Source organism: Scylla paramamosain, chromosome 34 (assembly GCF_035594125.1).
Source record: "Scylla paramamosain isolate STU-SP2022 chromosome 34, ASM3559412v1, whole genome shotgun sequence".
NCBI classification, from domain to species: domain Eukaryota; kingdom Metazoa; phylum Arthropoda; class Malacostraca; order Decapoda; family Portunidae; genus Scylla; species Scylla paramamosain.
In genome coordinates this window covers 3,641,008-3,664,143 of record NC_087184.1, presented here as the reverse complement: position 1 = coordinate 3,664,143, position 23,136 = coordinate 3,641,008, and the positions used below count along the sequence as shown (strand labels likewise).

The 23,136-nt window shown below is 46.3% G+C and overlaps 1 protein-coding gene across 1 annotated transcript; it reads right to left on the bottom strand.

The window, feature by feature from the left end:
- Window positions 1-9,898: 9,898 nt before the first annotated feature.
- LOC135089907 (uncharacterized) lies at window positions 9,899-12,399 on the bottom strand. The gene is made up of 2 exons (XM_063986090.1): window positions 10,074-12,399; window positions 9,899-9,972 (listed from the first exon to the last, which is right to left on the bottom strand). The coding sequence occupies exons 1-2, from the start codon at window positions 12,397-12,399 to the stop codon at window positions 9,899-9,901; spliced, it is 2,400 nt and encodes a 799-aa protein (XP_063842160.1).
- Between the last annotated feature and the right edge of the window lie 10,737 nt (window positions 12,400-23,136).

Genomic DNA, 23,136 nt, shown 5'->3' with positions numbered 1-23,136 from the left:
TCACTATGTACGTGTCTCCCAGAGCTGTGCTTACACCTATGGGAGACACACTGCATCACACGACAGGGTGGCAATGAGGCTCAGACTAGGCTATAAATACTTTTGGGAAGTCAGTGCTTTTCCTGGTGTATGCTGTGTGCTATGTGCTGCACCAAGGGGACACACTCTGCGTCATTATGTCACGGAATGTCCTCTCATTGCTAAATTTGGGCTGCAAGGTCAACATGACTTGTATACCCTCATTGACATTTCTTAGATTCAGCCACTCTCAGGGATATACTCAAGGAATATCCTACGTTTGCTCTCAGACTGTAGGATATTTATGCAGTAAGGTGTGCAATGTCTATTTATTTATTTACTTATATTCTTGTAATGTATAATATTTTTTTTTTTATATTTTTGATACTCTACCCTTAAGTCTTTGCCCACGGGGTGGGTTCGTCCTCCTCCTTTGTTGTATTTCATTATTAATGCAACAATCAGTTAATCAGATATGCGACCCCGGATGACCTGTGCCTCTACAGAGTCAGCAGAATCCCTGTCTTATCTACCTTACGCGCCATGTCATCAAATTTACCACGTGAACACAACCCTCACTACCTCTTACAGCTAAGCTCTCCGCAGCTAGTTCTTCTCACAACTTCACTACTGCAATTAACTACTACAATGAATTCAGTTTTGTTAATTTCCACTTTTTCCTTAGTGTTACACATGCTTCATATTAGTCTCTCACCACCAGCCTCTCAGGACCTTGTGAGCACAGTTGGCGACTACATGGTGTTTGACTTCTGCCTTACCAAAAAACAATTTCCCTATTCTGTTTACATTCTAAATTTTGTTTCCCCCCCTCAAAAAAATAAATAAGTAATAATAATAATAATAATAATAATAATAATAATAATAATAATAACCGGCAAAGGGAATTTTACATACTTCTCTCTGTGGACAACAATGTTAATTAGTCTCTCACACAAATTATTGTTACATATAGGTACAAAAAGGGTTATTTTGATATGAACAACCTTTAAACAATCCTGTGTTTCGGGCCCTGACGAATGTGCCTGTGGACAACGATGTCAATTAGTCTAACGCCGAAATCTCGCTACTGTACATCCCAGGAACTATACTCTTTTTATCCTCGGAACAACGTTTAGCTGTTGGCCGAGATCCCTTAGCTACTCTGCCACATCACACAATTCCTCATAAATATATTAGTTCTTTTAACTTTTTATTGAAATTAAAGTATTAAGTATGGATTATTTAACTCATCAAACTATGCAGTGCTACGAATGGTTTGAGTCTTAAGATAATAAATAGTCTGGGTTCACATAAATATCACAACATTTGACGACATAGCTTTGCGGCGCTGTCATTTAGAGTCAAGCACCAGGGATGCTTATCGGTAGGGTCAGGTAACTCAGGTCAGAGAGGGACGGCTCAGATTCTCGAGGGACACTCCCCACGATGGAAGCAACTCCCAAGTGCTCACGTGTTATTCAGAAAGAACTTATTTACAACAAGAATAAGTATTTTTAGAAGAGAAGGGCCAATAGAGGTTCTATCATAAGCAATAGCTCGAACACCCAAAGCCAGTCATGCGAGTGAGAGGACAGTGTGATGAATCTGCTTTGCCCCAAATCGAGATTATGCGGAACAATTACCACGAACAAATAAATTACAGAAAAATTATTCACACTATCATACAATACTGAGACAGAGAGAGAGAGAGAGAGAGAGAGAGAGAGAGAGAGAGAGAGAGAGGTAGGACGGTCATCTGTCCTTTCCACCGAGGTGTTAAAGTGATTACTGGTCCTATAGAAACGCAGAAACGCAGCTCACGGGGAATTCCCCTGTTCGGCCAACGCTGAAACGTTCTTCCAGGATTAAAAACCCTATAGTCCTCCGCATAATTATATCATTATTTTGCAATATCCTTAATATTTTAGACCCCTTCTACATTCACAAATTTTCTTGAACATTTTTACTAATGGTCCCACGTACTCACGTACTTTTTTTATTCATGACCGTTCCTTTAGGGTATAAAAATTATTTCATGGGATTATTATTATTATTATTATTATTATTATTATTATTATTATTATTATTATTATTATTTGCATGGCTTTCTTTTTTTTTTACACTTGTTCATCACCTATCAAAGAGTTTTACTGGTAACTATTTTCTTCTTAATATGTAAAGACTCGTAGAATCTGGCAGTGATATCATATATTTATTGGAGAAGGATGAAAATTGACAATCGGTTTGTTACATTGTCCATCACCACCACAGCGGCACACCCCTGAACATAGTGTCTTGTGCATTCATCCTTGCTCAGCCGTGGAGGCTCCTTCGCCGCTAGAGGGCTTTTTAGACAAGCCATGGTGTGCGTTCTCCTGATTTTCTTGGAGTTTTGCGAGGGATCCAGCGAGCCTGCGCCTACCATATCACACAGTCACCTGTAGTAAGACCCTGTCGTCGCATTTTTGGCAGTTGGGACTTCTGGTGTTTGGACGTTGGCTGTAGATTGGAGGTTAAATCACGTCGGCCGGGCAGGGGGTTCCCTGCACAGGCGGCTCCTCGTCTGTGCATGCGCAGTGCTTCCAGTTTGACGTTGTCATGTCGTGCTGCGTCACTGCTTGTGTCCTGCGTTCCCCGAGCCCTGTTTAAGTGAGCAATGGAGTACAACGGCCCTGTCACTCACTCTCTCCTCGAGGACGACCTCGACCTTAGTGATGAGGGTGAGTGGCCTTCAGTGCCACAAAAGGATCAGCAGAGCTCGGCAGCAGCCACGAGTGAGGCTGGAGTTACCCTCCCCGACGACGAAGCTTCAAGTCTTGTCAGCCAATCTTCATCGGCTAAACGTCTTCTCAACAGTTCGTCTGACAGCAACGATGCCTCATCTCTGCCTGCTCCCAAGGTGGCTAAGCAGGGAATAGCTTCTGTTCCTCGTGACGTCCCTTCTGCCACTTCGTCGGTCGCCTCTCCCTCCTCTGCGCCATGCATCTCGCCTCTGCCCTCACAGCCCGCGCAAGTTCCTCCAGCCTTTGCTCCACGGGATGATTACGTAAAGCTCCTCTTCCGAGGCTCTCCATCGGTGGAGACCAAGCTACGTTGGCTCTCTGAAGTCAACAACGGCTTCAGTCTGGATTGGAGCCTTGCTGAAGTCAAGATGTCCGCTGTAACGTCTTGGTTCGTCTACATCTCCAGAAGTCGCACGGACATTATTGACAGTGTGACAAAAGGGGAATATCTGTCCTTGTTCCTTGATACGCAGGACTCGCCTCAAAGGTCTCGAAAATTCCCTACCTACCTACTGACTCGTTATCCTGTCTGTGTTGAGCCTTCCTTGGCCATGGCTTTGTCTGGGGTGTACAAAAGCGAAGCTTTTCATTCAGGACAGTGAACCTATCAATCGCATCATCACCCGGAGCCTTCCTGAACCCCCGCCGTCTTTTATTACTTTTGACTTTCTTCCCAGCCTCCCGCCATGCGAAGTACGCAGGATGAAGGATGAGCAGCCCTGGTGCTTTAGGTGCTGGGGCCTCGGCCACATCTCGCGCTACTGTTCCCGTTCTGAGAAGTGCGCCTGGTGCTCTGGCCAGCATCACTCCCTCGCCTGCCCTCACCGGTCCCAGCCTCCCTCTACTGGCCCCGCATCAGTCTCACAGGACTCTGAGTCAACGGTGCAGGGATCAGACACACCTACGGCAGATACCTCGAAGTGGAAATGCCCTCGCTGCCGTCAGCCAGGTGTCAACGTCTGGCATGGGTGTTTAAGGCGCCCCGCCACCGCCGCGCCTTCCACCTTCCACCTCGGCTCCGCCTTCCGCCCCACAGTCTGCTCAGCGCGCGTCCGTTCCTCCCCAGGCCTCCTCCCCGCCGGTGACGGACGCTGGTTTGGTGGCTCCTGAGGTTGCCTCACTTAAGGCTGCTGTGGAGTCGATGACGTCTCAATGCTCCTCGTATGCTGCTCGTTTCGAGGCCATTGAACGCAGAATGGAGGGATTCGCCAGCCAGCAGGCTGAAATGAACACCAAGGTTTCTGCTATGATGGACGCGCTCCAAGCACTTACCGTCACCGTCACTACCCTCGCTGGCAGGGTTGACTCCCTCGCCACACACCTCGAGCGGGTTACTGCTCTGCCTCCAGCATCCTTGTCCTCCTGCAGTGCGCCGCAGAGAGTTGGCCACGCCTCCCATTCGTCTTCCTCTGGTCGCGCCAAGCTAAAGAGTAATAATAGGTAACCAGCCACAGCTTCACGTCCTCTCCTGGAATGCCTGCGGCCTCACTCATTGCCTTAAACAATCTGCCCTCAAGAATTACGTGCAGCAGCATCATCCTGATATTATTTTAATTCAAGAGGCTTTTGGTGGCCATCCTGTGGCACAAAAGGGGGGCGCCGCCGTCGCTTCGTGCCTACATTCCCTACGTTCATCATGCTCGGAACGGTCTCATCACCTACGTTCACTCTGCTGTACGGCACAGGCTGCTCCGGTGCTCCACACATGATGACACGACCTTTCAACTGCTTGAGGTGGCAGCAGGCGCTAGTACGATTTGGCTGTGCAATGTCTATGTGGCTCCAGGCCGGATAGACACTGCTGTTCTCCCCACTCCATGTGTTCAAGGCACCATTTACATGGGCGACTTTAACGCCCTGCATCCTGCGCTGGGTGACATCTCTCCGACACCAAATCGCAACGGGACACGCCTAGAGGAATGGCTGCATCGTTACCGGCTAACACGATGGGATACTGGCGGTGCCACGCACTCAAGAGGAGGCACTCTTGACCACATCTTGACTCAGGGCCTGGTGACATCCAATGTACGTGCTCCTCTTTGCCCACACTGTTTTCTGACCATCTTGCCCTCGCCCTCCATTACTCTCTCCCAGCCGCCCCTCCCCACCACCGTCGCATCCGCATTACCATTCCTCCTAAGTACTGTCCAACGTATGTCTCCTACATGTCATCCGCCGTTCCTACGTTTCCTATGACCTCTCCTGAAGACTTGTACTCCTCCATTGTCACCTCAACACACTCCTTTTATGACCACTATGTTCGCAAGCTGCATGTCAAGCGTCGTCCGCGACCTCAAGCCTGGACACTGGATCACCGCATTACCATGGCAGAGAGAAAGGCGAGGGAGGATGGCCTTTCCTTCCAAACTCACCCCTCCCGGAAGAATCTGCGGAGGTATCAGTTGTCCAGGAACAAGCTCGTGGCCCTCCAGCAATGTGTCCTCACCGAGTCTTGGCGCCAGTTTACCAACAGCATCAACCACCGGACAAGTGTGAGCTCCATGTGGCATCTCATTAATACAGTTGTGAGGAGGAAAAAACCCAGCGCTCTTCATCATAGTCCAGCTCAGTACGCTCAAGATCTTAATGGCTGGTGTGAGCAGTCACGTGCACAAAACCTTCCCCAGCACATTCGTGATGCTCTCGACTCTAATGACACTCTCCGCACCCTTCGTCTGATGGGTGCTTTGCTGCAACCAGACGAAGAGGATGACAGGCTCATCACTGAAACTGAACTTTCGTTTTGGCAGGTAATTACTCCCAGTGAGGTCTAAAGCACTGTTCAGGGGGTGCTGTGAATTTATCATTAAACCCAGCTGTGACCTCATTTAACGTTTCCCTTTGTGTCTCACAACACAAGGGGGCAGTCACAGCCTGCCCTCTAAAGACAACTCTCTTCCTCCACACGAAACTACAAGCACCTAATAACACACACACCCTTCACTCAAAAATTTTAAACTCGTGGCGACTCCTACACCAGCCTCGGAGTCCCCATCTGGGGAGGGGACCATAAATGTCCACAGGTCGGACTGCCTTTCTGTCAACGACCCTAAGTGTCTTGACACCCCCCTCAACTTTTTCTTCATTAACTTCTGCAACATTCGCAGTCTAAGATCTAATTTTCAATCTGTAGAACACCACCTCTCCTCTTCTAAACCTCATCTTCTTTTCCTCACTGAAACTCAGGTGTCTGAGGCAACTGACAGTAGCCCCTTTTCTGTTCCCTCCTACTTTCTCTATCCTCATTTCCGATCCAAAGCTGGATGCTGCGTTTATGTGCGCAATGACTTAACCTGCTCTCGTGCCCACGCTCTTGAATCTTCCGAGTTTTCCACCATCTGGCTACGACTACAGTCATTCTCATACTAAATTTATCTGTGCTGTATACCTCTCTCCTAACTCCTCTGACTATAAGAAATTTCTTTGACTACTTAACTTCCAAAGTGGAGCACATTCTGACCCTCTTCCCTTTTGCAAAGATCTCCATTCTTGGAGACTTCAATGTTCACCACCAGCTTTGGCTTTCCTCTCCCTTCACTGACCATCCTGGTGAACTAGCGTACAACTTTGCTATCCTCCATGACCTAGAGCAATTGGTGCAACACCCTACACGTATTCCTGACCGTCTTGGAGATACGCCCAACATTCTTGACCTTTTCCTGACCTCTAATCCTTCTTCTTATGCTGTCACCCTTTCTTCTCCGTTGGGCTCCTCCGATCACAATCTCATATCTTTATCTTGTCCTATCACTCCAATCCCTCCTCAGGATCCCCCTAAGCGAAGGTGCCTCTGGCCTTTTCCCTCTGCTAATTGGGGGGACCTGAGGAGGTATTTTGCTGATTTTCCTTGGAATGACTACTGCTTCCGTGTCAGAGACCCGTCTTTGTGTGCTGAGCGCATAACAGAGGTGATAGTGTCTGGCATGGAGGCGTACATTCCTCACTCTTTTTCTCGTCCTAAACCTTCTAAACCTTGGTTTATCACAGCTTGTTCTCGTGCTATACATGATAGAGAGGTGGCCCACAAAAGGTACTTAAGCCTTCCATCACCAGAATCTCATGCACTTTATATTTCTGCCCGGAACCATGCCAAGTCTGTTCTCCAACTAGCCAAAAACTCCTTCATTAACAGAAAATGTCAAAACCTTTCAAGATCTAACTCCCCTCGTGATTTCTGGCATCTAGCCAAAAATATTTCCAATAACTTTGCTTCTTCTTCTTTCCCTCCTCTATTTCAACCAGATGGCACCACTGCTATCACATCTATTTCTAAAGCTGAACTCTTTGCTCAAACCTTTGCTAAAAACTCTATCTTGGACGATTCTGGGCTTGTTCCTCCCTCTCCTCCATCCACCCTCTGACTACTTCATGCCACGTATTAAAATTCTTCACAATGATGTTTTCATTGCTCTCGCTGGCCTAAACCCTCGGAAGGCTTATGGACCTGATGGGGTCCCTCCTATTGTTCTCCGAAACTGTGCCTCCGTGCTTGCACCTTGCCTAGTCAAACTCTTTCAGCTCTGTCTGTCAACATCTACCTTTCCTTCTTGCTGGAAGTTTGCCTACATTCAACCTGTTCCTAAAAAGGGTGACCGCTCTAATCCCTCAAACTACCGTCCTATTGCTTTAATTTCCTGCTTATCTAAAGTTTTTGAATCTATCCTCAACAGGAAGATTCTTAAACATCTATCACTTCACAACCTTCTATCTGATCGCCAGTATGGGTTCCGTCAAGGCCGCTCTACTGGTGATCTTCTGGCTTTCCTTACTGAGTCTTGGTCATCCTCTTTTAGAAACTTTGGTCAAACTTTTGCTGTTGCCTTGGATATATCAAAAGCCTTTGATAGAGTCTGGCACAAAGCTTTGATTTCCAAACTACCCTCCTACGGTTTCTATCCTTCTCTCTGTAGCTTCATCTCAAGTTTCCTTTCTGACTGTTCTATTGCTGCTGTGGTAGACGGTCACTGTTCTCCTAAATCTATTAACAGTGTTGTTCCTCAGGGTTCTGTCCTGTCACCTCTAGAGTGAGCTCCTTCTAGCACTACAGCAGGTGAAGGAAACTCAGGAGGTGTTGTTTGTAGGTCCTTAATCCGTAAAGCAGCACAGGAGAGGAGAAATACAAGGGTGGTATAATCCTGCGTCTAACTGGAGTACAGGTCTCGCTGCTACTGCTGAAGTTGGCAGCGTGTCCTGAGGGGAACACGGCTGAGTTGCCACATACTAATAAGTACCCTACTCTAGCTAACATTAGTAGGTATACCCGTACATAATATCAAACATATACACCTCCCTCCCCCCTCCACGCTCGTAGTCTCATTCTCGAGTGGACGGTCTGCCTTGAAGCCTCTTGGAGCGACGCAACTCTGCAGGTGGTCCATCACTAGGGGCTTCACACTGAGGAGGATCGTCGGTATTGCGGACTGGGCGCAAGAAGCGGCGGTTGCGCCAGTACACACGACCACTGGGGACACGCACTTCGTAGGTCCTGGCTTTGCCAACGCTCATGACAACGCCGACCTTGTCCCAGCGGTGGGTCTTCGGGTCCTGTAGCCTGACTTGCTGTCCGACCTGCAGCTTGGGAAGTTCACGTGCCTGGTTGTCATACTGGACTGCAACATTTTCAGTGTGGGTAGCCGCACAACGATCGCAATCCTCAGCTTTGGACTGCCACTCCATGGAGAAAGAGTCGGGGTGGGCAGGAACGCAGGACCAGAGAGGGTGGCCGTAGAGCACCTGAGCTGGGGAACAGCCGGTGAAGTTGGGAGTGTTCCAAAGTTCCAGCAAACCTCGGTCGAACTCCTCGCAATCTATGTCACCTGAGGGAGCCACCTTGAGGATGAGGTGCTTGATGGATTTCACAGCGGCCTCAGCATGACCATTAGCTTGCGGGTAGCAAGGTGATGTGATGATATGTCGCACACCCCATCGCTCTGCGAAGCTCCGGAATTCCTGGCTGGTGAACTGGGGGCCTCCATCCGTTCGCAGGCGAAGGGGAACACCAATCTCACGGAAGTAGCGACAAAACATCCGGACGGTGTTGGACAATGTTGTATCACCTTTGCAAGGGACGACCAAAGGCCAGCCAGAGAGTCTGTCGACGATAACCAGGAATGACTTCCCAGCGACAGAGAAGAAATCTGCTGACACAGACTCGAAGGGCCTCGTTGGATGGTCATCGTTGAGTAGGGGTTCCTTCTGCTGGCTAGGTTGGAGAGTCTGGCAAGGCTCACAAGCTTGGACCATGTTCGCAATGTCCGAGTTGATACCTGGCCAGAAGACAGTTTGACCTGCCCGACGTTTTGTCGCCTCAACACCCCGATGGCTATCATGAAGACGGGCTAGGATGCAGCGACGCAGGACAGCAGGAACCACAATTCTCATACCGTAGAGAACTAGGTCACCATCGGCATAAAGATTGTCCCGAATCTTCCAGTAAGGGAGCAAGGACCTGTGAAGGGCATAACGGTCCAAGGGGAATCCGGAGGTCACGCAGTTGAGTAACCGGACGTATTCTGGGTCGGCCTTTGCTGCGTCACACAACTCTTCCAGGATCCTGTCGTCATCCACCTTGGTCCCTGTCACAGCCCGCACGGTTGCTACGGTATGGAGGGATGCAGTGGACTCAGCACAGAGTGTGTAGTCTTCCGGTAGTGGGTGGCTTACTGGAGTGCGGGATAAGGCGTCGGGAATGCGGAGATCCTTTCCGGCACGCCACACTGCCGTGAAGATGTATGGAGATGTCTTCTCTTTGAGACGCTGGAGGCGTGGATTTTCCACTGTGTCCAAAGTATAGCTGTTTAAGATGGGCACCAGGGGCCGATGATCAGTCACCAACTTAAAGTTCTGCAGTCCCACCAAGTAAAATTTGCACTTGAACATCGCCCAGACAGCAGCGAGCAATTCCAGCTCGATGGTGGCATACCTGCTTTCTGCCTCTGTCAAGAAACGGGAACCGCACTGTACGAGGTGTAGCTGTCCGCCGCCATGGTCTTGCAGTAATGCAAACCCGATTCCGTTGAGCCGAGAGGCATCCGTCTGGAGGATAGTTGGCTGGGCTGGATCAAATGAGGTGAGGACTGACTTGTCGAAAGGCTGCATCATGATCCGGTGTCCACAGGAACTGTCTCTTTGGGCTCATCAGGGGTCGAAGGGGTTGAGCGGCCGCAGATATCTCAGGGGAAAACTCAGCTAACTGGTTGACAAGCCCCATAAAGGATCTGAGGTCTGTCAGATTTGCTGGAGTCGGGAAATCCCTGATAGCAGCCACTTTACCTGGGTCAGCAGCAATGCCAGCCATTGATAGTGTGAATCCGCAGAAATCTACCTGGGGTGCTGCGACTACAAATTTTTCCCTGTTGAGGGTGATGCCAAATTCGCGACATCTGGTGAGAACTTGGTGGATGCGGCTCAAGTGAGTGGTGTAGTCGGCATCATACAGTAAGATGTCGTCAACCACTTTCACACAATTCTTGATGCCTTGTAGAGCTGCATCACCTCGCAAGCAATAGGCATCACCTGTCGCTGCGAATCCCATCGGTCCCCTGCAGTACTGGAACCTACCATGTGGTGTTATGAAGGTGGTAAGGTGTCTGTCTTCCTCAGCAAGCTCGATCTGCCAGTAACCGCAGAGAGCATCCATCGTCGAGAAGTAACGGGCTGTGGCATCCACGCTACGAACAGTGGCAAAGGGTGTAAGCGATGGATGAGCTGGTCGGGCGATTTGTGAGTTGAGTTTGGACAGATCTGTCGTGATCCTTACACCTCCCTTAGGTTTAGCCACGGCGACCAGTGGGTGACACCACTCAGAGGGTTCATCACCTGCAGGTTGAATGATCCCTTGAGATACCATGGATTCGAGCTCTTCTTGAACTTGACCTCTGAAAGCCAGGGGGATCTGCCAGGCAGTATGGATGGCAAAAGGCACTGCACCATCCTTGAGATGGATTCTCATAGGTGAACCCACCATAGGTTTGAGTGGTGTGGACTCTAAGGCTGCCTTGTCCACAAGAACGTCCTGGAACTCCTTCAAAAAGTACGCCTTAGCTTCTGAAGGTGGTGTGTTGCTAGAGACCGGGAGCTCCACGCACTTCTTGGCATGCTTTACTTCCAAGATTGGCTTGGGGAAGTCCTTGGAGATGATGGCCAACGCTTGACAGTGGCCGCGGGAGAGAAGTGGAGTCTGGATATCCTTGTGTACCCGGATTTCAGCTAAACACGACTTCTCACCTAGAGTTAGAGTGGCCGTGAGCATTCCGAGGGCGGGAGCCATTTCAGAACCGTCAGCTGTGAGTGTAGTGGTTTCTGGGGGGGTCTGTAGCTGGCTCAAAGGAATCTGAAGACTCCTCAGGTGTTGTGGGCCGATCATAGTGATATCAGCGCCGGTGTCAGGCATCATCCGCAAGTGCGACGACTTACCACCATGGGTGACGAGAACACTGACGTGTTGAGGTACTGCCGGGCTGGGAGATATCACGCGACGGCAGGAGAGCTGCTTGGATTTTTGTTGCGAAGGGGTGGGAGCACCATCAGTACTACCCCGCTTGTGGTTCTGACGGGATACCTTCTTGCAACAACTATCAAAGTGGCCGATACGGGAGCAGAGATGGCACTGAGCTTTGCTGGCGGGGCACTTGACAGTGGATGCGAAGTGGCCTTGGTGACCACAGTTACGACAGGTGACCTGAGCTGCAGGGCAGGCCCCTGTCTCATGGTACCTTGCACAGCACTGGCACAGTTCTGCTGTCTTCGCTGTCGACTGTTGCGGAGGTTGCTTATCGAGATTCTTCTGTGTCTTACTCTTCTGGTGCTGGGTTAAGGCTCTCACCTGTGTAGGCTGGGCACGGATGTCAGACGTGGCGCATCTGGCTGCCTCGTAGGAGCGGCAGGCCGTGACCATCTCCTGTAGGGAGCACTTGTCGTCCAAGGATATGAGTCGCTGGATTAACTCATCATCCCGGACACCCATAAGAATCACCGATTTAAGCTGAGTCTCCTCGCATACCGATGACTTCCCAGGACAGATGTCGATCTCCTCGGCGCGGCGTCGCAACCTTACGTAAAAGTCGGCGAATGTTTCACCTTCCATCTGTCTGCAGCTGAAGAGCTCTCTTCTGCGTAATGCCTCGTTCCACAAACCCTTGATGTGTAGCTCCAGAGCGTCCACCACCTCATCGACAGTCTTATCTGTGGTGGGAGGAATTTGTAAGGTGTGCTCTAAGACACGTTGAGTCTCAAGGGTGAGACACATACGCAGCTGGATGAGCTGCTTCTCCTGTGTTAAGCTGGACAGGTCCACCATTGTTGCATAGTCCTGCCAGCGTCGCTTCCATTCACGAAACAGTTGGTAGGTAGCGTCGGGCTTCAGCGGCGTTGGAATCTGAGCTGCAGGCTTCTGAGTGGAAAGAGTCCGTGGCTGTTGGGGCTGGCGGCGGGTGGGGTTCTCGGGGTCCTCGCCGTCGTCCTCAGGGGGGACTTGAGGGGTTTGCCATTGAGCAGCAAGCATGCTGATCAGAGCCTCAAACCTGGCATTATCCTCTTGCCTTCTGCTTTCCTCTGCTTCTCTTCGTCGTTCCTCATCTCTGAGCCTAGTCTCCTCCATCCATTTCATGAGACACGATATCAGCTGGTGGTGGTGAGGTTGCAGTATGTCGCCAATCGCCGGCGACAGCTTGGTCCTCCTCCTCACCGACACGGTGTTCGTGCTCACCAGAGCGAGTGAGAGGCATTGCGTCACACAAGATTTATTCTGCAGTATTAATAAATCTCATGAGAAAGTTTGATGAAAGTCAGCAGGGTGTGTGTGAGTGCGTGATTCAGTGGGTATATGCGTGGCAGTGTTTGGCATCTATGTATGGCGGGACGAAAGGTGAGCGAGGCATCACCGCAGACTGTGGTTCCAGCCCAAGGCAGTCACCCGAGAGACATGCGAGTGAGGGTATGTACGCCGCTCGCTGTGCCGTCCTCCTGTTTAACGAGCTACTACACTTCTTATGCCTCTGAATGACACGGAAGTATAATAACACTGCACTATACACATCACTGAGCACGAAAGCACTGCACAACACACTGTGAGTCACTCAGTTCACTACACTGCCGATGAGACGGAGTACACTGGGCAGCAGGCAGCAGCTAGGTCCGGCGTGGTGTAAAACTCCTCGCTGGTTTATGGGGTTATCGCTGCGCCATCTAGAGTGAGCTCCTTCTAGCACTACAGCAGGTGAAGGAAACTCAGGAGGTGTTGTTTGTAGGTCCTTAATCCGTAAAGCAGCACAGGAGAGGAGAAATACAAGGGTGGTATAATCCTGCGTCTAACTGGAGTACAGGTCTCGCTGCTACTGCTGAAGTCGGCGGCGTGTCCTGAGGGGAACACGGCTGAGTTGCCGCATACTAATAAGTATCCTACTCTAGCTAACATTAGTAGGTATACCCATACATAATATCAAACATATACATCACCCACTCTCTTCTTATTATTCATTAATGATCTTCTAAACCAAACTTCTTGTCCTATCCACTCCTATGCTGATGATACCACCCTGCACTTTTTCACGTCTTTTCATAGACGTCCAACCCTTCAGGAGGTAAACATATCACACAGGGAAGCCACAGAACGCCTGACTTCTGATCTTTCTAAAATTTCTGATTGGGGCAGAGCAAACCTGGTATTGTTCAATGCCTCAAAAACTCAATTCCTCCATCTATCAACTCGACACAACCTTCCAGACAACTATCCCCTCTTCTTCAATGACACTCAACTGTCCCCCTCTTCTACACTGAACATCCTCAGTCTGTCCTTTACTTATAATCTGAACTGGAAACTTCACATCTCATCTCTAGCTAAAACAGCTTCTATGAAGTTAGGTGTTCTGAGACGTCTCCGCCAGTTTTTCTCACCCCCCCCCCCCCAGCTGCTAACTCTGTACAAGGGCCTTATCCGTCCATGTATGGAGTATGCTTCACATGTCTGGGGGGGTTCCACTCATACTGCTCTTCTAGACAGGGTGGAATCAAAAGCTTTTCGTCTCATCAACTCCTCTCCTCTAACTGACTGTCTTCAGCCCCTCTCTCACCGCCGCAACGTTGCATATCTAGCTGTCTTCTACCGCTATTTTCATGCCAACTGCTCTTCTGATCTTGCTAACTGCATGCCTCCCCTCCTTCCGCAGCCTCACTGCACAAGTCTTTCTTCTTTCTCTCACCCCTATTCTGTCCACCTCTCTAACGCAAGAGTTAACCAGTATTCTCAATCATTCATCCCTTTCTCTGGTAAACTCTGGAACTCCCTGCCTACTTCTGTATTTCCACCTTCCTATGACTTGAATTCCTTCAAGAGGGAGGTTTCAAGACACTTATCCACCAATTTTTGAGCACTGCTTTGACCCTTTTATGGGATTGGCATTTCAGTGGGCATTTTTTTTATTAGATTTTTGTTGCCCTTGGCCAGTATCCTTCCTACTTAAAAAAAAAAAAAAAAAAAGGCAGGGAGTTCCAGAGTTTACCAGAGAAAGGGATGAATGATTCAGAATATTGGTTAACTCTTGCATTAGAGAGGTGGACAGAATAGGGGTGAGAGAAAGAAGAGTCTTGTGTAGCAAGGCCATGGGAGGAGGGGAGGCATGCAGCTTGCAAGATCAGAAGAGCAGTTAGCATGAAAATAGCGGTAGAAGACAGCTAGAGATGCAACATTCCACCAATGAGAGAGAGAGGCTGAAGACAGTCATGCAGAGGAGAGGAGCTGAGACAAAAAGCTTTTGATTCCACCCTATCTAGAAGAACGGTATGAGTGGAACCCCCCAGACATGTTAAGCATACTTCATACATGGATGAATAAGGCCCTTGTACAGAGTTAACAGATGGGGGGATGAGGAAAACTGGCGGAGATGTCTCAGAACACCTAACACAATAGATGTTTTAGCTAGAGATGAGATGTGAAGTTTCCAGTTCAGACTGTTGTAAGTAAAGGACAGACTGAGGATGTTCAGTGTAGAGGAGGGTTACAGCTGAGTGTCAGTGAAGAAGAGAGGATAGTTATCTGGAAGACTGTGTCGAGTTGATAGATGGAGGAATTGAGTTTTTGAGGCATTGAACAATACAAAGTTTGCTCTTCCCCATTCAGAAATTTTAGAAAGATCAGAAGTCAGGCGTTCTGTGGCTTCCATGCGTGAAATGTTTACTTCCTGAAGGGTTGGGTTGGGTGTCTATGAAAAGACGTGGAAAAGTGCAGGATGGTATCATCAGCATAGGAGTGGATAGGACAAGAAGTTTGGTTTAGGTCATTGATGAATAATAAGAAGAGAGTGGGTGACAGGACAGAACCCTGAGGAACACCACTGTTAATAGATTTAGGAGAAGAACAGTGACCATCTACCACAGCAGCAATAGAACAGTCAGAAAGGAAACTTGAGATGAAGTTACAGAGAGAAGGATAGAAACCGTAGGAGGGTAGTTTGGGAATCTAAGCTTTGTGCCAGACTCTTTCAAAAGTTTTTGATATATCCAAGGCAAAGCAAAAGTTTCACTAAAATCTCTAAAAGACGATGACCAAGACTCAGTAAGGAAAGCCAGAAGATCATCAGTAGACCAGCCTTGACAGAACCCATACTGGTGATCAGATAGAAGGTTGTGAAGTGATAGATGTTTAAGAATGTTCCTGTTGAGGATAGATTCAAAAACTTTAGACAGGCAGGAAATTAAAACAATAGGACGGTAGTTTAAGGGATTAGAACAGTCACCCTTTTTAGGAACAGGCTGAATGTAGGCAAACTTCCAGCAAGGAAAGGTAGATGTTGACAGACAGAGCTGAAAGAGTTTGACTAGGCAAGGTGCAAGCACGGAGGCACAGTTTCGGAGAACAATAGGAGGGACCCCCTTAGGTCCATAAGCCTTCCAAGGGTTTAGGCCAGCGAGGGCCTGGAAAACATCATTGCAAAAAATTTTAATAGGTAACATGAAGTAGTCAGAGGGTGGAGGAGAGAGAGGAACAAGCTGAGAATATTCCAAGATAGAGTTTTTAGCAAAGGTTTGAGTGAAGAGTTCAGCTTTAGAAATAGATGTGATAGCAGTGGTGCCATCTGGTTGAAATAATGGAGGGAAAGAAGAAGCAAAGTTATTGGAGATATTTTTGGCTAGATGCCAGAAGTCATGAGGGGAGTTAGATCCTAAAAGATTTTGACGCTTTCTGTTAATGAAGGATTTTTTGGCTAGTTGGAGAACAGACTTGGCATGGTTCCAGACAGAAATATAAAGTGCATGAGATTCTGGTGATGGAAGGCTTAAGTACCTTTCGTGGCCCACCTCTCTCTCATGTATAGCACAAGAACAAGCAGTGTTAAACCAAGTTTTGGAAGGTTTAGGTCGAGAAAAAGAGTGAGGAATGTCTCCATGCCAGACACTATCATTTCTGTTATGCACTCATCACACAAAGATGGGTCTCTGACATGGAAACAGTAGTCATTCCAAGAAAAATCAGCAAAATACCTCCTCAGGTCCCACCTAACAGAGGCAAAACGCCAGAGGCACCTTCACTTAGGAGGATCCTTTGGAGGGATTGGAGCGATAGGACAAGATACAGATGTGAGATTGTGATCAGAAGAGCCCAACGGAGAAGAGAGGGTGACAGCATAAGCAGAAGGATTAGAGGTCAGGAAAAGGTCAAGAATGTTAGGCGTATCTCCAAGACGGTCAGGAATATGAGTAGGGTGTTGCACCAATTGCTCTAGGTTGTGGAGGACAGCAAAGTTGAAGGCTAGTTCACCAGGATGGTCAGTGAAGGGAGAGGAAAGCCAAAGCTGGTGGTGAACATTGAAGTCTCCAAGAATGGAGATCTCTGCAGAAGGGAAGAGAGAATGTGCTCCACTTTGGAAGTTAAGTAGTCAAAGAATTTCTTATAGTCAGAGGAGTTAGGTGGGAGGTATACAGCACAGATAAATTTAATTTGGGAGTGACTCTGTAGTTGTAGCCAGATGGTGGAAAACTCAGAAGATTCAAGAGCGTGGGCACAAGAGCAGGTTAAGTCCAGATTTGCATCGAAAATGAGGATAAGGAAAGTAGGAGGGAACAGAAAAGGGGCTACTGTCAGTTGCCTCAGACACCTGAGTTTCAGTGAAGAGAAGATGAGGAGGTTTAGAAGAGGTGATCCCCCTGCATCCATTGCCAGTCAACTCCCTAGAAGTACCTTTTTAATTCCTCAAAATCTGCTCTTCTAAAGTCAGGTATTTTAATAGTGTTTTTGCTTCTAAAAGTTTCCTCCCATTTTAATTTGTACTAATTTCACAGTAGTTACTTACTAGCTGTCCTTCAATAGCTGTCCTTCAATCTCTACCTGTGTGTCTGCTCCCTCCCTGTTAGTTAGAATTAAATCTAGAATATTATTCCCCCTTGTGGGGTTCTAAGATTACCTATTTTAAAAAATTACTCTGAATTACCTTAAGAAATTCCTCTGCTTCACTGTTACCCACAGGCTCCAGTCAATGTTCCTAAAATTAAAATCACCTATCACACATACCTAACTGTACCTGTCTGCTCTATTTATTTCTTGCCATAGTGAGGTGTTCATTTCCTTTGTACTGTTCAATGGCCTGTACACTAATCCCAGTACTACTGAATGTGATCCTTCCTTAATATCTACCCATATCAACTCTGTTTTGCTATCTGTTTTAATTTTACTATTAATACAACACTGTAATGTGTCCCTAACATACAGCGCAACACCTCCTCCTCTCCTGTTTTTCCTGTCTTTATAGAAGTGTATACCCATCTATCTTAACCTTTGGATTAAATACTTTTCCTGACATATCTAACCAAGTTTCTGTTAAAGCAATGATATCAAGGTTCTCTACACATGTTATTCCTCTAAGTAAGTCTGTTTTATTCAAAATACTTCTACAATTCATGTTGTAAACACTTCAAGCTATTCCTCACCTTTGCTGACCTAGTTACCTATCTAGCTTTAACTAATTTGTCTTTCATTTCATCCTCACAGGTCCTTCCTCGCTCCTAACAAAAAAAGTGCTGATTGCAGTTACCTCCCACTCAAGTGTTCCAGCCAAAACCTAAACACCCTGACATGATAAATGCACTCTATCCCTGGCATAGAAGAGGTCCCAGTTGTAGATGAACATCCATCCATTACTCTTACAATGTTTCACGAGCCTGTGATTCACTGTACTAGCCTTGGACAGCCACTCGGCACCAACTCCCCTCCTTGGCAAGGCACTACTTACCACAGGGATCCCTCCCTTGTCCCTAGTCCTATCCAAAGCTTGCCTAAACTTCCTGAACAGCTTCTCACTCCTGACCTTACCAAGGTCATTCCCTCCCACACTGAGAAAGACAATGGGCTTGGTCCCAACATTTTCCAAGCATGTGTCTAGCCTATCTGCTACCTTCCCTATCCCAGCCCCTGACAAACATACCCTCAACCTATACTTCCTATCTCTGGCTCAAAGTGCACTATCTAAGTGCCTAACCTGACTATCACCAAGCACAAGCACTCTACCTTGGGGCAGAGTAACTGCATCTGCCCCCTCCTCCTTGTCTCCTCCCGCCACATCCACCTCTTCTGCCACTCCCTCCAGCATACTGAAGGGATTCCTTGTCTCCACATGGCACACCTCTAGGCGAGTTGCCTTGAGGGCCTTCAACCCCTTGGTGCCCCTGCACACAACCAATCACTGCTTCTCCATCACCTTACTAGGTAAGGTGACAGCGGGGCACAATCCTCCCTCAGGTGCCGAGATCCTCTCACAAAACTCAGCCTGCACCTCCAAGATCTCTCGATAGAACCTCTGAGACCTTCACAATGAAGGCCTTGAGAACAGGAGAACTAATACAACCAGACAACTCAGCAACACAAGGCACCATGTCTACACTAGCCAGTTATATCATCAGATCACTGCTCACTAAACATGTCCATTTGTTAGGAACTCTGACCTGAGAAATTGCCTCAGAATTGCCATGTTCTTATATGGGTTCAAGTTTTCAGCTGGGAGCAAGTTGAATCCATAACCTACTTCACTTCCTTGGGCACTGATGGTGAAGGTAAAGTGGCTTGTACTGGTTTGATGCATCTCTGTGGTAGAGTTAGCAGCACATTGGTTAAATAGAATTAAAGCACCAATGAGGATCCAGTTCAAAGAATCACTTTATGGCAACTTAACATGTAGTGGTTAAGACCTGGTTATAATGCAAGATTTACCTTGATTTGGGCAGACATGAAATAAAGCCAAGTACCTATTACCAAGTACCACAGGCCTGAGACTAGACATTACTTAACTAGAGTTTGGGTGCAATGTTTGCCTGGGGAAGTAGTAAGCTAAGTAAGAGTGGTGAACTGCACAGTACACTGGCTGAAATGTAACTGACTCCTTGCATAACAAGCAGGTTGATAACTAATCTATTTTGGGAGTGTGAATCCACTCTACTCAGATCCTCACTGGTTCATCCACTCGTTAGGGTGGACTTTTTTATATTTAAGTTAAAGTCAGTACCCATCACCATTAAACTGTGTTCGAACAATAGTTCTGACATCTTGCCACACGTAGTCATCCTCCAAACAATAAAATGAATAAATTCAATATGCCATATATCTTGAAAGACTTAATTACTGTTTCCGCATCAGTATCACTCCAGGCTTTTATGAGGAAGTTACACAAGACATCCGACACTGGAGCACGCGTTTCCTCCTTTTGTAGATGACGTATCACCACTAATCATCCACTTATTCCACTGTTCTCAAATGCTATCAGTAAACTGCTTGTTTAGACACAAATCCATTCCAGCACAAAAACTCATTTTGCACACATTGTTTCATTGTGTCAAGTGCAGTACCCAGAAGTGGCTTGCATATGTGGAAAGAATGGCAGAAACTATTGAGTTGGTGAATCTGTGAAGCTGCGGTGGATGTGGGTGCAAGATCAATAAAATAAAAATATATTACTGGAGTACATATGTGAAAAAGCAAGGGAACTTAAGGATGAGAGCAAACAGAAAAAAATAATTTTTTGTAAGGCTCATTTCCCTGGAGTTCTTGAGAACAGAGGTTGGATATAAATACTGGCAGTTACTACTTAATAACCCAAAAGAGCAGACTAATTAGTAAACAATTGTGTGCATGTGAAATATTGCAGCAAAAATCTAAAGAAATGGTTAAATTAAAGACAACAACTATTCAAACTATTCAAAATAAAAATTTAACAAAAGTTACTCTTATTACCAAGAATCTTTTCTAGCACAAAATTATATGAAGGTACATGTTAAAAAAAATATATAACTAATGAATGCCAAGCCTAGGCCTGGAAACTTATGCAAAATACAGTACCTTTACTGGTAAAGTACTAGATCTGGACAAGTACATACATACGTATCAGTTGGCAGATAGACGTCTCTTCCTTCTGTTTCTGCTCAAAGCTAACACCACATCATATGAGAAATAAGAAATGTATGTGAAGGTAGGAAGGATGCATGACTTGCGTAAGAAAGACAACACAGTGACTGCATAGTTCTGGGAGAATAAACAGGTCTTGATTAGCATTGGTTTGTGTTTGCTTTCACACCTCAAAACCTGACTTTACCACCAAGATCCCAAACTTGTGCAAGGTTCATGGTTCTAATGATTACATAGAATCAAAATAAAAAACTCCAAAATCTCTATAGAAAAAAAAAAAAAAAACATTAAGGCATATTATGGTAGATTTGTTCAAATTTACCAAGAGTATTTTTATTATTAGGGGCATATACTGAATAGCAAAATGTATTTTCTGCTTTTATTTACTAAGCGTGAATGACAGCTGAGTTACCATTAAAGGTTACTTTGGTAATGATAGTATAAATAGTGTAATGAGTGATTATTACAGAGAATATTTTGCATCCCAAAGATCCTACAGTGAAAGACATCTACTCTTCTGAGATTAAATTATCCAAACCTTCACATGCTTCTGTTCCATCCAGAGATAAGTGCTCCACCATATGAACCTCTTCAACAATATACTTTTGTCAATGATGAAATAGAAATATGCACAGATATGATGATGCTGTGTTACCTGTACATTTTCTTCACTGACACTTACAAAAATTCAATCCATCATGTGCTAACTATTTCCTGTGTAGATTGTATACAAAAAATGATCACTTAATGCCACACAGTGCTAATGGAGAATGTAGCAAGCCAGGGAGGGAGGGAAGGAGGCAGACGTCCAGCCAGGCGAGCGGTTCCCACAACGCACAACTTGTACATCAATTTTTTTTTTTAATAAAGCAAAACACAGCATGTGTGTGTTGAGTATTTTCAACTTAGAATTACTTCAACTGTCAAATCCTGATTCATCACTAATTTTCTCTAAATGATCTTCTACTACAGCGTTGATAAGTTCCTCGTCTGTGAGAGTGAATGTTATGGCCTGATTTTCGTCCACGTCCACCCATTCTTGTAACGCTCATCTGTCACTTTAAGTTGCACATTTCCCCCCATTTTCCTCAGCTCGCTCACCACCAAATTTTTCATGCCACCTACAAACCCTTCAAACTCCTCATCCTCCTCATCATCACACATCATCAAAGGGTACAATTTGCACCAACATCGCATCAATGTTTGCCTTTTAACATCTAGCCAAGCAAGTGAAGCCATGAATATCGCATCCTTAACATTAAACTGTTTTTTGGAACTCGGGGATTGTGACGTCCTCATAATTAATCGTAATTTAATCGATTTTATAAGTACACATTGATTTTTTATTGATTTTAAGGCTCGGGGAAAAAATGTGCCGGATACTCGAATGCCGGATGAGAGGGATTTTACTGGATATTCCTTTAAAAGTTGTATTAGATAGTAATGGAATGGGTAACTAGCAGTGAAAGGGTTAATGTGGACATGAATACACTTCTTGTATACCTCAGTCTAATTGTATCCATACCTTAGTTGCTGTAAACTAGGAAGAGAGTTGGGCTTCAATGTATATATGGCAGCCAGTGATTGTGCAGCAGCAATCGTAAGTATTTCCGATCTGGCACAAGATGTGGCAAGAAAACGCATAATGTGAAAGGGACCTTACATTCTGCAAACAGCCTATCAACTGCAATCGTGAGTATTTCCGATCTGGCAGCCACACCAAGATGCGGCAAGAAAACGCATAATGTGAAAGGAACCTTACATTCTGCAAACAGCCTCCAACTTTCCTGCCTATCTAGTTTTTAATCTATCCTCAACAGGAAGATTCTTAAACTTCTATCACTTCACAACCTTCTATCTGATCACCAGTATGGGTTCTGTCAAGGCCACTCTACTGGTGATCTTCTGGCTTTCCTTAAAGAGTCTTGGTCATCCTCTTTTAGAGATTTTGGTGAAACTTTGCTGTTGCCTTGGATATATCAAAAGCTTTTGATAGAGTCTGGCACAAAGCTTTGATTTCCAAACTATCCTCCTACAGCTTCTATCCTTCTCTCTGTAACTTCATCTCAAGTTTCCTTTCTAACCATTATATTGTTGCTGTGGTAGACAGCCACTGTTCTTCTCCTAAATCTATTAACAGTCGTGTTCCTCAGGGTTCTGTCCTGTCACCCACTCTCTTCTTATTATTCATCAATGACTTTCTAAACCAAACTTTTTGTCCTATCCACTCCTATGTTAATGATACTACCCTGCACTTTTCCATGTCTTTTCATAGACATCCAATCCTTCAGTAAGTAAACATTTCACGCAGGGAAGCCACAGAACGCCTGACTTCTGATCTTTCTAAAATTTCTGAATGGGGCAGAGCAAACTTGGTATCATTCAATGCCTCAAAAACTTAATTCCTCCAATTATCAACTCGACACAACCTTCCAGACAACTATCCCCTCTTCTTCAATGACACTCAACTGTCACCTTATTCTACACTGAACATCCTCGGTCTGTCCTTTACTTATAATCTGAACCAGAAACTTCACATCTCATCTCTAGCTAATACAGCTTCTATGAAGTTAGGCATTCTGAGACGTCTCCGCCAGTTTTTCTCACCCCCCCAGCTGCTAACTCTGTACAAAGGCCTTATCTGTCCATGTATGGAGTATGCTTCACACGTCTGGGGGATTCCACTCATACCACTCTTCTAGACAAGTGGAATCAAAAGCTTTTCGTCTTATCAACTCCTTTTCTCTAACTGAGTGTCTTCAGCCTCTCTCTCATCGCCGCAATGTTGCATCTCTTGCTGTCTTCTACCACTATTTTCATGCTAACTGCTCTTCCAATCTTGCTAACTGCATGCCTCCCCTCCTCCCATGGCCTCGCTGCTCAAGACTTTCTTCTTTTTCTCACCCTTATTCTGTCCACGTCTCTAATGCAAGAGTTAACCAGTATTCTCAA